The sequence below is a fragment of the Typopeltis vanoorti genome, chromosome 26, assembly GCF_054136105.1.
Source record: "Typopeltis vanoorti isolate ZY-2024b chromosome 26, IOZ_Tvanoo_1.0, whole genome shotgun sequence".
Classification (NCBI taxonomy): Eukaryota; Metazoa; Arthropoda; class Arachnida; order Uropygi; family Thelyphonidae; genus Typopeltis; species Typopeltis vanoorti.
Window position 1 is genome coordinate 4,372,983 of NC_143574.1, and position 18,587 is coordinate 4,391,569.

At 35.0% G+C, this 18,587-nt stretch overlaps 1 protein-coding gene across 1 annotated transcript in view; it reads right to left on the minus strand.

Moving 5' to 3' along the window:
* Positions 1-18,587, minus strand: part of LOC150092279 (mitochondrial-processing peptidase subunit alpha) — a 98,760-nt gene that overhangs the window by 76,641 nt on the left and 3,532 nt on the right. Inside the window, exon 2 of the mRNA XM_090414945.1 lies at positions 6,163-6,398. Within this exon, the coding sequence (XP_090271071.1) occupies positions 6,163-6,398 (236 nt within the window). The remainder of the gene's footprint in view (positions 1-6,162; positions 6,399-18,587) is intronic.

Here is an 18,587-nt window from a genome sequence, read left to right on the forward strand (position 1 = left end):
AGGAGATAAAATTGCAGTGGAAATAGTAGTAGTATGTTGGATTATAAAATACAGCTGTTTCTAATATATTATACTTCACAAGAAACATTGTTTAGATCCTTAACCTATGTGTAAGCAAAACAAAGTATGTGTGTGTGTGTGAAGTATTTTCACAACTAGTCTACTTTATATAGAGGCTGCCACATCAATTGCCTCAGTATTTCATGACTTCTGCAATGATTTAACCTTAGCTGTGAAATGTTTTTCTGACTGGTTACAATGTATGTTTTACTTGTAAAGAAACATTCTTGTTTTAACCCTATACCCAAGCATATGCATAAGTTAACCCTGGTATCTTCCTTGGTTTAGTTCTCATGGATGAGAACTCAATAAAGATCAAAACTAGTCTGGGTAGTGACCCTTTGAGGCAAGTGACGTGAAGTCAACAGGCTCTATATACAAGTGGACTAGTCGTGAAAACACTTCACCCACAAACTTTGTTTGCTTATGCTTGGGTAAAGGTTTAAAACAAGAATATAATTTTAAGTATATATAAACAATATACTTAACCCAACAGAGAAAGTTTCTACAACTGTTTTTCAGTTTTAGGAATCTAATTAAATAAAAGAGATTGACTAGCATCTATACAAATACAATGTGACTGAGAAGATAAAAAAGTTTTTTTTAAAAATTTTGTTCTTATGTTCTTTGAATTCTAATGGTTAGAGATCAAACTCTAACTCTTGAATTTAACATCATATATTATGACAAATGTTAAACTTTTAAACTGTTATTCTATTTTATTTTCTCTAAAGAGAAAATACTGTTAATGGTCTCAAAACTAGACCAAAATTTTTGCCCTCAAATAACATTTTCAACATAAGTAAATTCATCCCTTAATTATTTACAGTTAAGAAATTAAATATTGTTATTTTTGATGACAACTGCCACATTTTTTGTTTAAGCTGGGTTGACTACTCAAGGAAATATCTTAATAATCTTAATATTCTATTAAAGAAATAACCTTAATAGGAAGCAAAAGTTACACAATGTTCTGGCAAATCTAAAAGAGAAGGTGGGTATTGAATTCTTAAATATTCTTGATATATGTTCAGAGGTTCTTTTTATGTATGGGACAAGGATCATAGTAGTATCTTAAGCTACACTAAACTACAGACTAATTATAATCATTATATATTTATATAATGGCTATAAGATTTTGATGTGGTCTAATTCTTACAAGAGCAATTTTCTTAAGGACAAAGACACTATTAGGCCTGATGAGGTTTTAATGATGCCAAGTTTCTGAGAAAAATCATTAGAATTCTATTGGATGCATCTTCCTGTAAAGATAGGTTTGTGTAGAATGAAATTTAATTTACCATCCTGTACTCAAGTACCGGATGGTAGATTAAAAATTAGATGTACCATCCTGTGACCATCATATGTCCAGGAAAGAAGGAAGAAAGCTGTTAAACTCAATTTCAACTCTAAATTCTACGTAGACAAGTGCCGTCTATCTTGGATACGAAGCAGATGGGCTGAGGTTGAGAAAAGATTAGTTTGTAGAGACCTGACTGACATCTGTCAAAAAGAAGTCTGAGAGTTTAGGGATATTGCAAACTCAGTCATCCCTTCAATTTGCATGAATTTTTTTTTTTCTTCTCCACCCTGTGCTTAGATAGTGAAATCAAACAGAATAATGATATTAAAAGGAAATTCTTATCTTAACAGAACAGTTCAAATTTTAATGAGGAGAATATATGTAGAATTGTGCATCAAAATCACTTTGGAATTTTGCACCTGGAGATGTTTTGAAATGTGAACAGAACTCCAGAAAAGTAGAACAAGGTCTGTAGGCAGCAGCAAAAACTTTACAGATAGTTTGGTAAATTATGTGTAGAATGATTGATACAATCAACTATAGGACACAAGAAAAGTCCTGTTGTGCCTTGGGCAGTTGTAATTTCTTTCAGAATTTACTGAAGCAACTAAGGCTATGAGGCCAGTGTAGTGTAATAAAGGTGAAAATGATTATTTCCCCTTATTTGGTTTTGGTATCCATTTTTTTTAAATGCTCTAATGCTAACCGGGTTCATTCTTAGGAAATGTTATTGTTGATCTCAGATGTGTTCAAATCAATACAAAGAACTCCTATCTTAATTATTACAGCTGAAGTCAGAAATTATTCCAAGTATATCCATATAAATTTAATATTTAATCGGTCAAATATTACCACCAGTAATGAGCTTTACTAAATTTAACAAACTCAATAAATAAGAAAAAGCCAAGAAAACTTCATGGTAATCCATCAAACTGCCCTCCCAGCAAAATCAAGAAACTTTCAACACTAAGTTCTCTGTTAGTGGATAAACAGCAAATAAATTACATCAACTCCCTGTACTGAATTATTAGTTTTTCTCAGTCATTCTTTTCAATAAGAGAAAGAACTTCCATGCAATATGAAGAAATGACAGCTCTTACATAACATAAGAATGTTATGCAAGAGCTGTCATTCCCATTCCTAATGAGATGAGTTATCAAGTTACTTTGGTTTCTCATTTAATGAAACTCCTGTAACAAGTACTTTGAAAATATCAGCATATCAATTACTATTAACAAATTATGTCTGAACTTTAAAACTTCAGTTTTATTTCTTAATTTTATGGAAATTTCAATCCATATTATTCAATAACTTCAAATTTTCTACCACTTTCACTATGCTATTTGCTCCTGGTTGTTATTTTTAAGCATGCCCCAATGACAGTCAACACACCCTTGACAGAGTTATGTCAGTCACATAAGGTTTCTTTATTCTGATGCTTACTAACATGCTGTCAACATGTGCCTCTGTCTAGAGGTAAATAACTTATAACTTCATTAAAATATATTATTCACATTTTGCTTCAGTATTTTCTGGTGCTATGCACTAAAGAAATTAGTTTGTTTCAGAATTACTCTATTGTTGTTTATGATGTAAACATTAACATCAGTTATACACTTTACTTAAATGTTGATGAAATGCAGAGTATTGCTACATTAACAGTTTATCAATGGGTGTGTGTTCTTCTGGCCTGTGCCTGTCTTACAGGATAACATGGCTAACTCACAGTTGAAAAGCCCAGATAAAAAGTTCTTCACATCTTATATAGGAATCAAACCTAATTCTTTCCAACTAGAAAAAACTGTTTCATGCGCAAACTTGGTTTGCTTATATTTGGATAAAGGATGAAACCAAGAATATAATTTCTTGGCATCTTTAATTTATACTTCATTCTCATGAAAAATGAAATGGCAGGAAAGAGAACAAAGGAAATTGTAAAAAAAAAAAAAAAGGCGAGAAACTGTACACTGTTAACAGAACAAGGATTGGAACAAAAAACTAGAATATGAAGTTATAAAAATAGAGATCTAAAATTAACATTTAAAATTTTGAAACTACATTGGTTTATAATGTCGCTTACCTGAAATCTTCAAGTGACAATAATTTAAACTTACCTCTAAAATAAAAAATAACCTGAAAATTTCAGCAGTCAGTCAACTTTATAGCCATCATATCCAATTACAAAGAGAAAGGGGACCCAATTGATGAACAATAGCCCATTTGAGAGGAAGAGAAATAGTGACACAGCTGGTGTGAATGTCAGCTTCTTAACTGGACAGAAACCCAATGATATACAGCTGCCATAAATAGATACTGTTCTCTTAGAACTGCAAATTAAAGAAATATTGCACAACATACATATTTCTTTAATTCAAAGTTTAAGTTTTCATACAGAAGTAAATTTGTTCTGAAACAAATAAAACTGTACCAACTAAAGCTGTTGGTACAGTTTTAGTAATTTAATGCAAAGCAACAACATGAAACTTGTTGCTTTCACAGGAAAAGTGAATTAAGTTACTGAAGTATTTTGGATGAGGACATATTCTTTCTTCAGTGTTCTATGATTTGGAATGCAAGGAGAATTAGACTGAATTATGTTGTTTTCATATAGGAAGAAGTTTTTGTATTAGTTTTCCCTCCTGTATGAATTCAAAAAGGAGGTGGCAGTTCTGTAGGAGCCAAGGTAAGTTGCAGAAGTTTTATCCATAAATGATGATAACTGTGCACATTAAAGTGTTTTTCTTGTTATGACTTGAAGAAAATAATGGTATATGCCCAGTTTAGTTATACTGATTTTATGTTCAAACTCATATAAGATTTTCACTTTAATACAAATAGTGAGAAATCTTGGGAATATAACAAGGATTTGTATTTAAGTTTTGATTGATCTAGAAAAGTCATATGACAAGTTTCCAAGAGGAAAGCTCTTCAAAACACTACAGTTATATGGTGTAAATGGGACATTATTATTAAGAGAGAGACCTCCAGGGAGTCAGGAACTCATTGAGAGAGGCTATATACCACACACACTATACTTAATCTTAAATTCATTCACACTGCTTGCACTCACAACATCCAATGGCAATCCATTCCAATCACACATCATCCTAGTAGAGAAAAATTTAGCCCTCACCCCCTTCTTAGTGGCATTCATTCTCAGTTTCCAACTATGCACTCTTGTCCTTTCCCCACCATAAATAAATTGAAATATTCCATCAACTGAAATCCTGTATGATCCTTTCTGAAGTTTGTAAGTCTCAATAACACCCTCTTTCTGTTTGCTAATGTCTGCAGTCTACAAAGTCTCTACTGTCTTCATAATCAGTAGAGAATTTTGTTCATCAATCTGTCTTCATAATCAGTATTCCATAATCCAGATATAATTTTTTAACACTTTCCTTTGTACTCTCTCAAATATATCAGAATCACAACAGAAACCAGAAGACCAGACCTGCACACAATATCAAGCAATACATAGTCTTGACTGAAGCTGTAAGTCAGCAGTTAGAATTGGCGGTACAGGAAGATGGTTTGCAGTAAAATCAGGTGTGTGACAAAGGTGCACATTTTCTCCATTGTTATTCATTATCCATATGGATCACATTATGAAGGAAGGTGGTATTAAATCTGATATCAAAATTGGCTATGTTTATCTTAGCTCTTTACTTTATGCAGATGATGTTATACTTCTGATATATTAGCTCTTTACTTTATGCAGATGATGTTATAATCCAGTCTGCAAGATTCCCTGACTAAATTGAATAACTGTTGTAATAGATATAGTATGAAGGTCAGCAATAACAAGACAAAGACAATGAAAATAAGCAGAATCATTGAAAATGTCAACTGCATTGTGATTGGAAAACTTATAGAACAAGTAAAACATTTCAGCTATTTAGGCACGATTTTTAGTGAAGATGGTAAATTAAATATGGAAATAGACAACAGAATCAACAAAGCTGGTATGGTAGGAAGTCAATTGAATAAATTCATATGGAATAAGAGAGAAATTAGTCGGAACACTAAATTAGCTGTATACAAGACAGTGTTCAAACCACTTTTAACTTATGGATCTGAGAGCTGGGTCAGAAGTAAAACACTTGACCAAAGACTAGAGACCGCAGATATGAGAGTCCTGAGAAAGATTAGTGGAGTGAAGAGATGGCATCATCTGGTCAAGAGACCAGACATGTTTTTTTTTTTTTAAATTTATTTATGCCACTTCAGGCCTCAAATAAGGAGGGTCTCAGTGAGTAGTGAAATTTATCTACCACTTAAACACATTCAACAAAACATGCCAATGCCAGGATTCAAATGCATATACTGTTGGCTGGGAAGTGGATATGTTCCACTCATCCAACCATGCTGACAAAATGAACACTGAAAATTGCAGGAATTTTTTTCTTATGACAGCTGATCATGCTCCAAAACTTTTGCACATTCTTCAGATGTGCAAAAATACCAATTATCTTACTTCGCAACAAAGTGGTTAAATTTCTTATTGTAACTTTAAAAAATATATATATATTTTTTTCACAGGCTGTTTTCATTGTGTCAAATTTTTGCATATGATATTTAATAACATGTGATAAATACAGAAACAAAAATCAGTGTGAATTTTAACTACTCAAATGGATTTGATTAATTTCTGTCATTCTTTTGAAAATAATATTTAATTTCACTTAAAATTTTTATTCAAAATAAAACTTCCTAAAAAACAGTTTTGAAATCCCCACCCCAATAAATGCAATCTATCCAAAAAATAAAGCCATAAAACTAATTAATGATAATCAATTTACCTCCCACAGTACAAAACTGACCAAATTTGCTCTGTGATGCCACTCTTAAACCATTATTTAACGTTGTTACCTTGGTTTCGTGATCATGAGTTTTACTTGAAGCATAAATAGGTTTTGGAAAACCAGGCAATGGTTCATTAAGAGGTACTTTACATATCTGCTCAAGACTTGCAGAGTGAATAGGAGGTGCAGTACTGCGGTGGCGAATTCCTGGTATAAAGACTTTCTGGACTTGACTAAAATCCGAGTGTAGAAAAAATTAAAAAAAATATTGTTTTAAAATTGCACACAGGATTACAATATAATATCACATAAATTTATAATGCACTGTATCCACTCAACAATAAGAGGAAGGTAAAGGAGAACAGCATTACTCTCAAAATATAAAATTACCAAATTTATAATATTGCATAATTCATATACTTCTCAATAAATGAGTATTTCATATATAATAATTGATATAAACTAATAAACAGGTTTCTTTAATATAGCATACAGAAGTTTGTGCATTTGATAAAACAGATTTTCTATTGATATTAGGTGATTGGAATGCAAAAGTGGGTGAAAAAGAAGAATGAAGCATCACTGTAAAATTGATTTTAGGACTTAGGAATGAAGCAGGAGAAAGGATGTTGGTTTTGTGTTGAGAACAGTTGCTTTATTGCAAAAGAAGATTGGACACATGGACTTCACCTAATGGAGAATACAGAAATCAGATAGATTATACTGTTGCCAGCAGAAGGTGGAGGAGTGATATCCAGCAAAAACACTACCTGGTGAAGACTGTGTGACAGATCATGAATTATCGATAGCTGAAGTTAAATTGAAATTAAGGGATACTGTTAAATGAAGCATTTAAAGTAGAAGTCGTAAAGAAATTAAAAGTTTGGAGAAGACTGGAAGAGAATTAGAAGAACTATGGAAAGAAACAAAATGTAGTCATTGAAGCAGCAAAGAAGACTTTTAATAAAACAACAAGAAAGAAAGATTGTAAATGGTTGTCAGAAGAAGCTAATCAAATAGCAGAGGAAAGAAGAAAAAAGAAACTTCAGAGAAACAAAGAAAGGGTTAGGCAACTAAGTGCAGATTTCCAAAGATACGCTAGGAAAGATAAAGAGAAACATCTAAATAAAAGGTGAAAGGAAATTGAAGAAAGCAATACTATGGGTAGAACAAGAGATCTGTTTAGAAAAATAAATGATGTTACAGGGATGTTTATCCCTAGATTAGGAGTTGTAAAAAGTAATTCGGAAAAATGTCTGATGGAAGAAAAAGTGAAAAAAAGATCGAAAGAGTGTGTAGAGGATTTGTACAAAAAAGATAATAATATTGAAGGAGAATTGAAATGAGAGAATTTGTTGAGGAACCCATGATAATGAAAAGTGAAGTGATATCAACAATGGAACAGCTGCCAAAAAGGAAAAGCTCTGGGAGCTGATGATGTGTCAATGGAATTACTGAGAGAGCAGTTGGGTATAAAGTAGTGAATATATTGACTGAATTTTGTCAACAGGCTTTGAAGAAAATATACTGGCCTGGATATTGGAAAACATCAGGTATTCATCCCAATTCCAAAAAACTCAAATCCCAAAGATTGTAAAAATTATAGAACCATCGCTTTAATTTCACATGCAAGTAGTCAGTAGTCATACTGAAAGTGATCCAACAAAGGTTGGAGCCATATTTGAATAGAGAAATGCCACAAGAACAAGCAGACTTTAGGAGAGGTAAAGGAACTAGAGACCAAATAGCAAGCATGAGATGGATTATGGAAAAAACAAGAGAATTCAGAGGGCAGTATTCATTTGTTTTATTATAAGAAAGCTTTTGATTGTGTGGATCACAACAGACTGCAAGTTGTAATGAGATCAATTGGCATACCTGAATATCTAATCTCTTGATAAGAGAGCTGTATGACAACCAAGGTTTCAGTAAAAACAGTCTTTGGAGAAAGTGACAGTGTTCGAGTGGAAAAAGGAGTGCAGCAGGGTTGTATGCTGTCGCCCTACCTTTTTAACATTTATAGTGAATATGTTATGAGAATGACTGATTTAGACAAAGATCCAGTTGGAATTAAGATTCGTGGCAGAAAAATAAATAATTTAAGTATGCAGATGATACAACCTCATAGCAGAAACTAAGGAAGATCTGGAGTGGTTGATTCTATCAGCTAAGACGGAAAGTAAAAAAGCCAGGCTTGATTTAAACATCAGCAAAACAAAACTGATGGCTTCTGGCAATTTAAATGAATTTATAGTAGAGAGAGATAAAATAAAAATTGTTGAAAGGTAAGACTTACTGTGGTCCAGAATCAGAAATGGCGATAAATGTGAAGATGAAATTAAAAGAAGGATAGTCATGGGGAAAAAAGTGGTGTTAAACCTGACAAAAATTGTGGAAGATAGAGGTGTGAGTTAGGCCATGAAAGTTACAATTGTCAAAGCAATGGTATTTCCAGCAGTGATGTATGGATGTGAAAGCTGGATTATTAAAAAGACAGAAAGTGAATTGCATTTGAATTATGGGTGTGGAGGAGATTTAAGAATCCCATGGACTCCAATATTTTTTTTGGGGAAAAGAAATACATGCTTAAGTCAGAAATAATTTTAAGGACAGATACTGATTGATTGAACAATCTTTCAGATTTTTTTTTTTTTTTTTAATGCTCAATGTTTTCTTCTTCTGGATCAAGCAGAATATTCAAAGAAGGATTTTCATTTACTATACTGATACAATCTGTCACCAAAACTTAATGGATTGATAACCACCCATATACCAGATATCTACCATCATCTTGGAATAGGCCTCTAATGGCCAAGTAATGCACAATATATAGCCTCTCCCTGGCAAGTCAACTCCTATTTCAGGTCAAGTCAGCTTCTTTTGTGGAAATGCAACATCGTGGCATTTCCACAAAAGGAGTTCTGGTGAATCCAGTGAGTATTCCTGCTACAAAGGGATATCTTAGTTGGAGGAAATTCCAACTAGACCACTTAATGGTAGATGACTTGCATCGCCTGATGAAATACCATCACCCAGCTTAGTAGAGGCCCAAACATATTCCATGTTTAATCTCAAGAGCAGGGATTCTGGTTTCTGTTCCTTCTCCTCTCTTCAGTGTAAGTGATAAACCTTCAAAACCATGCCAAACATACTTTAGCCCCCTCCATTTTGAGAGTACATCAGTTAAAATGGCGATACTGAAGCTGGCTGCCAGGTGGTGCCCAGAGATTAAGTCTAAGTATCTCTCTCAGTGCATGTCCCCACTTCTTCTATCTAACCTTGAATGAACTAATGAATCATACAAACAGTGATATTGCAATAAAAAATGAATCTCCCTCATAAATTAATTCCAACTAAAAAGACAACACAACCAATCATAACATACAAACCATGTAAGAATCTTCAATAAAAACTCACTTTCACATCCACTTTACTAACATCCATGGCATTAACACCAACATTAATGACATACACCACTTAAAGTCTTCCTGACTGCAGCTCGTACTGTTGACAAAACACAAGTAGCATTTACATCCACTACTGTCCACCTTCAATATCCAAATTACACACTTCACAATTCTTTTGCCACAAGGGTGGCACCTGTGCCTTTGTGAGATCAGACATTGCATGCCAGAAAGTGGCTAATTTAGAATCCCCTGCTTTTGATCTACTCTGCCTCAACTAGTAATTTTCATCTGCTGCATTTACCATTCTTCAAACTCTATAACCACTCAAACCTCTTCATATTCTTTATTATGAAGCTCGACTATCTCCAATCTGGTCATCCTGATAGCGAGGCCTTCTTAATAGGGTAACTTCAATGTCCACAATTCCAACTGGCTCTCCTTTTCCAAAAACTACCAACCAAGCTAGATGAGAGGCAGAAATCTTTGCCATAAACAATAGCCATATGCACATTGTACATCTACCTACAGGAATTCCTGATAACCCTCTTCACTCTTCCAACACTGAATCTCTTTTTAACCCAGTTCTCTTTCCTACACTGCAGAAATCACATCTCTCAGCAACTCAGCCCATTATCTAGTGCAAGTCTCCTTTCAATGACTTTCCTCAGACCTTGCATTCTTACATTATCTAGCACTATAAAGTTGGCAATTGGGATGATCTCTGGAACTTCTACTACTCCTCTCCTTGGTCCGACCATTGCTTCCACTAATCCAACCCTAACCTGCTCTGAGTCACAGAAATTATCCTCAATGGCAATGAAGGCAATCATTCCCCCACTCTACCCCAAATTCTCAAGTTTCCAAGTCCTGGTTCAATAGTAAGTGTATCAAAACAGTCAATGAAAAAATAATAATAAAAAAAAATAAAAATAATAACTTACTGCAAGTAACTCACATCAAGATCCCCAGTTTCATACTCTACTTATACCAAAGCATGTAACAGTTGCAAGTAAGAGAAAGAATAAGTATGAAAAAATAACTTTACTGAAGGTAGATGGTAGGCATGTGACACATGCAGAAGAAATTGTACGGCTAATGAGTCTCCATTTTGCTAAAAGCTACCAACCTCATGTATGCAACATTGAGCTCACTGCTGCCTCTTCACTGGATGAGGAAAAACTCAGGTGTATATGGAGGAACTAGAGCTGTTGAACCAACTGAATAAGAATTCAGCAATAGGGCTTAGGGGATATCAGAATGGATACTAAAAAAATGTTCAGCTGAACTGGCTGTCTCCTTTGAGACTCAAATTACATAGCCTCAGAATAGTGAAGATTCCATTGGAGTGGAAAGAATATACAATAATTCCACTGTATAAAGGTGGTGCAAAGCCTGATGTGTCTAACTACTGACCTATCAGTATCTCTGGAGTGGTGGTGAAGATTTTGAAAAATTTAGTTTGTGCTAGTAGGCTGACAGAGAATCTATACTTTGCAATGAACAGCATAGATCTACTAAGGGGAAGATCATGTTTAAGCAAACTTGCTCATATTTATTGTTACTGTTGAGTTAGATAAGCAGAATGGGTACACCATAATACTTTTGGACTCTGCTAAGGTTTTGACAAGATATAGTATGGAAGACTACTACATAAATTGGAGAATATGGGATAGGATTATAAAATATTAGCATAGATAAGGAGATGGCCGACTGACAGATATCAAAAACTGATATAAGAGAGATGCGAATATGCAAGATTTAAGGAAACCAGAGGGATCAGTCCCTGATCCATCGTTATTCAATCTTTGCAAAATGATTTGAATATTCTGGAATTGTGAGCATGTGAAAATGGCTACCAGCTCAATGACACCAAATGTAAAATTATGCACTTTGTTGTAATGAAATACCCAATGTCATATTATATTGTTGGGATAATGCTAGAGAAAACTGATCAGGCTAGGGTCTTGGTAAGCATGGAGTTTAGTATATAGGAAGTTGAATTTCAAGGGCCTCAATAACGAAGGAGGTCACTGTGTCTCTTTCTTTACAAGTGCTTGATACAACCTCACTTGGTATAGGTCAAGGCATTATGCATAGGTCTGGTTTTCTTTGCGATGCTAGTATAGTGGAGAGAGTGCAAAGAAAAAAGTCTTAAAGATGACACTGGAATTGTGGAATACAGATTATGAAAGCAGATTGAGAATTTGTGGATTACGGATACTAGCAAACAGGAGAAAGTGGGGTTATATGATTGAGTCTTACAAACTCACGAGACGGTTATACAGTATACCAGTAGATGAAATTTTTCATTTGATGGATAATGGGAAGATGACAAAATGGCATCCATGACAGTTGAGAATTAATGCAGTGAAGAAAGGGTGAGAGCTAGATTTTTCTCTAATAGAGTGGTGAATGATTGGAATGGGTTACTTTTGGAAGTGGTGAGTGCAGCAAGCCTTAAGCCCATAGATGTGAATGAATTCAAGAAAAGTTATGAAAGCTGGTGCAGGTAACATGTGGCCTCCCTCGATTAGTCCCTGACTCACTGGCGGTCTCTTCTAATAATATGATTGAATTTAACATGAATATCAATAGGAGCTTAAAATTTTCTTTATCACTATTCAGTTTTGCAGGAACAAAAATTATATGTTCGTATACCAACCATGCCATATGAACTAACAGTATGCATATGTTCAAATTTATGTATTGCTTGAAGGTTGTTCTGTTTATGGCTGAAATCAGTACTTTCCTGCTTATAAATGCAAGCAAGCATGCATCAGACGGACAGTGTAGTTTCTAAGTACAGTTGTTCCATATAAGAAACATCTTGATAGAATTCATTTTCAACCTTTGTCACTGACAAAGCTGAAGTTAAGAGGAAAGAAATCTAAAAGGATGTGGATCTTTAATGACATGCTATATCACATTGTATGCCCATAACATATCTTCCACAAGATTTTCGTGTCACTTCGATTTCTTCTTCTTCACTTCACTGGGCATCTACAGATGCCGTATGGTGACTCCGATGCTCGGTGATGTGCCACACCAAGCCTTGCCATGTAGTCCTGTTGTTTGCTTTTCTGGCAGCCTCAACTCTCTGAAGATCAGTCACTCCACACACGCCATCTATCCATCTCATTGATGGCCTAACCCTGCCTCTTTTTCCAGGAACTTTAACTTCTATTACTGTTCTGAGAAGTCCCCCTTTCATCCTTTCTCTGTGTCCAAAATATTTTAACTTTCTTCTGTCAACATCCTTAAGAAGACACTTAAAGTTCTACTGATCTTTTCTAACACCCATTCATTTGTACGTCTTTTATATGATATCCTCAACAGCCTTCTGTAACACCACATCTCAAAAGCAGATATCCGTTTCTTATCTGATTTCTTTAGGTTCCAAGTCTCACATCCATAAGTCGCTGTTGGAAAAACAATTGCATCCAAAATCCTCAACTTTGTTTCCATGGAGATAGATCCATCCTTCCAGATTTTAGACAGGTCTCTGACTGTTGTTTTAGCCATTCCTAACCTTTTTCTGACATCTTGAGAACCCAGGATCCATTAATAATGGATTAGAGGTCCTCAAACTTGCTGACTTCCTCAATTCTTTCTCCATTAAGGTAAACTTGTTTCTCAAGAGCTTCTCTGTTTGTATTTCCTTTGAGAACCATAATATTTGTCTTGCTAGGATTGAGTTGAAGTCCTCTGTTATTACTGTGTCACTTAACAGATTGTAAAAAATTTGCAAGTCTTCCATGTTTTTTTTTTCTTCATCATTTAAGATGGCAAAGAATGTCCTTCATGAATCTACAAATTTGTGGGCCAATAAATGCCTTCACTTTTTGCATCACTTATCCATGGGATCTTGCCTTTTAAATGCTGAAAACCATTACAATTCCTATTTAAAATTTGCCAAGCTGTCAACTGGCCATTTCTTAACCCCATAATGGAAATCTCAATATATAACCTGACAATATATCATGAATGCCCATTAAACATACTATAGCTTTGAGATATGATGAATATACATGAATATTTATGATAAGTAATGTATTTAAGAGGCAAAGCTATATTTTCAGAGAATTCTTTCACACAGATATTATGCACTGCTAGAATAGACAGTGGCATATTTACATATGAACAGGCACTAAGCTTTGATGCACTTATAAACAAATACCATTCAAATGATCCTGTTCATTCTCTAGCACTTTCAGTAATCTGTTAAAACTGTTGTAAAATACAATATCATTGTCTGGTGTTTGGAGTTACATAGTAGACATATTGAACTGAATGTAACTTTGAAGCTTTAACCGGATTCCAGATCAGTTAACAAATAATCTTAATGTGAACTATTGGACCACTGCCATTATTCTGCTAGGTGCACCAGGAGGAAGTCTAAGTGGTATTACATGGGACATTGCTAAGGCTATGATTTGCAAAGGAGCTGGGTCAAATTGTTGATATCTGCTTTCGTAAAGAATCAATTATTTGGAAGTTTTTTCCCCTTGGTTAGACTATAGTAAATTTAGTTTAATCCTTTATCCAAGTATAAGCAAACAAAGTTTGCTTACACTTGGATAAAGGACATGTGTAATGCTATGCATTAAAGGAAGGCCACTACTGATACCAGTTTCGACCTTTATTGAATGTTCAAGTACCGGTCAAACTCCAAAAACTCAGCATTGTTCCCCTCAGTAACAGGCTCACCCTGCCACTGAGAACTCTCAGTGTTGGCTCTATCCCATGGCAGGCTCACTCCACCACCGAGCAGAGCTGCTCATTTGCTCATGTCATCTGAGGGGGTAATAGCAACAGCCGTGCCTCAGTTAACTTCATGGGGTACAGCATTGTCATTCATTACCCCCCACTCGCAGGACCTGGGTGACAGCAAGCCGAGCCTCAGTTGAAACTTCATGGGCTACAGCATTGCCATTCATCACCCAAGCTTCCAACCGGTTTCGACTTTATTGGTCTCGTCAGTGGGAGCCAGACCCAGAGGTGGTGATACCAAGATGGAAGCAATGGAGAAGTCATATTTACCTATACGAGTTGCCAAAAGGTGTCTCACCATATTATTAAATTACTCTGGATTTAGAGAAAGATGTTGGAAGTTTTTTTCCACTTGGTTAGACTATAATAAATTTAGTTTAATCCTTTATCCAAGTGTAAGCAAACAAAGTTTGTGCCTGAAGTATCTTCAGGACTAAGGCAACTTGTGGTAAAGGTGGACCAAGCTCTCATTACTCCTTCTCTTAGTATCTCCCATAATGCAATCTCCTTGCGGACATGTATTGGCCCTTCCCTTAATGCATAGCATTATACATGTCTGCAAAGAGATGTGCTTTGCATTATGGGAGATACTAAGACAAGGAGTGATGAGAGCTTGGTCCACCTTTACCATGAGTTGCCTCAGTCCTGAAGATACTTCAGGCACAAACTTTGTTTGATTACACTTGTGGTCTTGGTACAGAGTCTTGGAGAACTCAACTAGTCACATTCATTCACCATGATTCCACTCCACCATACATCACCCTCTGATGTCGGTCTATCGATGCCACAAGCCTTAAATCCATTCCCATTTGCTCCAACTCATGTATTTTGTCAAATGCCTTTACAACGTCCAGAAGTATATTGGTGTAGCCATTTCCTTTATCCAATTCTGTTGTCATATTATTTTAAAATGGGGATAAATTACCGAGGCAGTACCTACCTTTTACAAAGCCATGCTGGTTGCCCTCATGTTACTCTAATCATATTCCTATCCACACATTCCTGAATTTTACTTTTAACCAACTTTTCCAATACTTTAATCACCACTCTAGAGATACTAACAGGTCTGCAATTTGCTACTTTTGTCTTAGAGCCACCTTTATGTAATGAAACTAGCTTATCCTCTTTCCACTCCCTTGAAACCTTGCCAGAGCAGACTAGATTAAACAACTTCGTCAGAGACACTGCCAGTTCACTTGCACATTCTTGTAGTGCACAAGCTGACACACTGTCCGAGCCCACTGCTGTGTATTCGCAATGATATTTTTCAATATACTGAGTACCTCCAGTTCATCCATCTTAGTAACTGCAAAGTCACCACCTGTAGTCATCACCAGGTAGTTAGCTGAGTGGTTAGCGTATCTGCTCTCCAATCAAAAGGCTGGGTATGAATCCCGCTGCGGGCATGGATGTTTGTGATTGTCTGTGGAAATGCTAGTGGTGGTGGTGGTGGGTGGTGGCGTTGGTGGAGATAGAGAGTTGTAGAGTAGATGCCCTTCCTCAATGAGTCTTTGGACTCCCTGGAAGTGGCACGTAGTAATAATAATAATATACCCTTCCAAAGTGATCACTTAGTAACTGAACTATTTCTTCTACTTGTGCACCATCAGCAAGGAGTAAAGTATCTTTCCTTATTTCTTCTTCCTCTTACTTGCTACACAGCAAAAAAAAAAAACCTCTTTTGGCCTGCTTAGCTAAGTTTCTCTCAAAATCGATTTTGTCTTCCTTACCATACAAGTTACCCTTCTTGCACATGCTTTATATTGCTAGTCATCCACTTAATCTCTACTTGTTTATTTTCCCTCAAGATTTTAATGTTCATAATGTCTGTAGCGCAATTGGAAGAAAGACGGTACATTGCACCCTTCGATTGGAATAGGCCTAAGTTCGATTCTTGTTGCAACGGGAGGAATCTTTATCCGGACGATTTCAGTCGAAGGTGAGTTAGTCGATTTCATACGGAGGTAGCAGGGTTTTTCATCCCGCATACAGACAAATCAGCCCTTCAGAACACATGCAATTTACAGACAAAAAATACTAGTTGTGGTGGAGGTGGGTGGTAGATGGCGTTGATGGAGATGATTCATAGTAGAGATCCGGTGGTGTAGTGGTTGAAACAGTTGTAGGTGTCCTCCCACGATGAGTCCTTGGCCTCCTTGGAGGTATCGGGAATAATAATAACTGGCTTTTCCCTTTCCAACTGCACCGATCCAACATATAAAGGTGTCTGCTATCATCAATGATTGCACACAAATGGGGAGACCCCTCTACCATTCATGATGAGTGAGTTGAGTGAGTGAGTGATGAGCAAGCAACTTCTTCAGGATCTTCTCTACATCTCTTCTCTTTGTCATCATTTTAAGGTTTAAATTAATCTTTCAATTTATGTATTATCAGTGGCTGAAAACCAACACAGTCAACAAGGTGAAACATAATGTGGATAGTGTCACCAAGAATTTCTCAAGACACAACTAACTTTAGTGTAAAACAGTGAGAAGGCACAGTCTTCAGTTCTTTGAACAGGTAAAAAAGAGAAAATATTGTGATGAATACATGAAGTATGGATTTTTGTATATAGGAGATGAGGACTGTTCTAAGCTCCAGTGTGTGTGTGGGGAGGAAGTATTATTCAATGGTAGCATGAAATCTTCTTTAATCTTGAGGCATTTACGAACTCAACAATTTCAGGACTTCTCAAAACCTGGAGAAGAGAACAACTGGATTGCAAATCACTCTGAAGAAGAATACTTTCGAATCACATTATCAATCAAGGAAAAAGAGAAGTTGATTGAACTTTCAACATACTATTTTAAAAGGCTGAATTCAAAGAAAAATCCCTTATTAACTTTTGGGCAGACATTAGCATAGAATATGAAGAACTTTCTGACAAGGCACTTAAGTTTCTGTTGACATTTACAAAGACAGAGCTGGTGGAGAGGGCTTTCTCTTCTTCTACCTTTCTAAAAAATAAACACCATAGTAAGCTGAATGCACTTCCTGAATCAAGACTGTATCTTACATCAGTTGAAGGTGATATCAAAAAACTATGTACCTCAAAACAAGCTCAGGGATCGCACTGAACATTTGTATATAAAATATTATTTCAAAACATATTAAAGTTTTTCAATTATTAATAAATTAATGTAACAAATGTAATGTAATGTAATTTTTTTTATGTAATCCGTGATGAATTTACTTGAATTCATTGTATCTTTGAGTTTTGAATGTAAATATACATGCACTGTCTGTTCAACCTTATTATTCCATTGCTTTTTAATCCCATTATTGGACTATTTATTTATAGTTACAACATATAAATTTGAAATAACAGCACTATATTAATTACAAACATTTTACTAATATGAAGGGTACAATTTATGAAAATGGGCAGCCAAGGGGTACGTACACAAGTGAAAAAAAAAAGTTGGGAAACACTGTTCTTTCCTTTAGTGTTACAAGGTGATCAGCATTCATTTCAGACAAATTATGGACTCTACAATCATGTTATAAATAACTATTTTAATTTCCTGATGTTTTGACCTTCATATTAAGGTCATCATCTGGAGTATACACACACATATACAAAGACAAGATATATTACATTTCACACAGTAAGCTACAAATACAATGATCAAACGGTTATTCTACTGGCATGACTTGTAGTGAAAAAAAATAAATAAATAAAAATAAAAATAAAATAAATAAGGAAATAAAGTAACTATATCAAAGCTATATTCTATTTAAGATAACAACAAAGAAACATTCTTTCATATAGATCATTTTGTTACAGTAAAAACCAATGCGAGTGAAATCCAGTGGTGGCTTGTACATAAGCACTAGGACACTGCAGCACCTGCAAAAAACAAAACAAAATTAAATTTTTTCATTTTTTCCTTTAGGGTGCTGTAGTGTCACAGTGCTTATGTACAAGCTGCCAATGGATTTCACTCACATCAGTTTTTACTGTAACAAAACGATCTATATGAAAGAATATTCTTTGTTGTTATCTTAAATAGAATATAGCTTTGATGTAGTTATTTTATTTCCTTATTTTAATTTAATTTAATTTAATTTTTTATTTTATTATTATTATTATTATTTTTCACTAGAGGTCACGCCAGTAGAATAACCGTTGATCAAATCATTGTATCTATAGCTTACTGTGTGAAATGTAATGTAGCTTGTCTTTGTATTTGTGTATATACTCTAGATGATGACCTTAATATGAAGGTTGAAACATTGGGA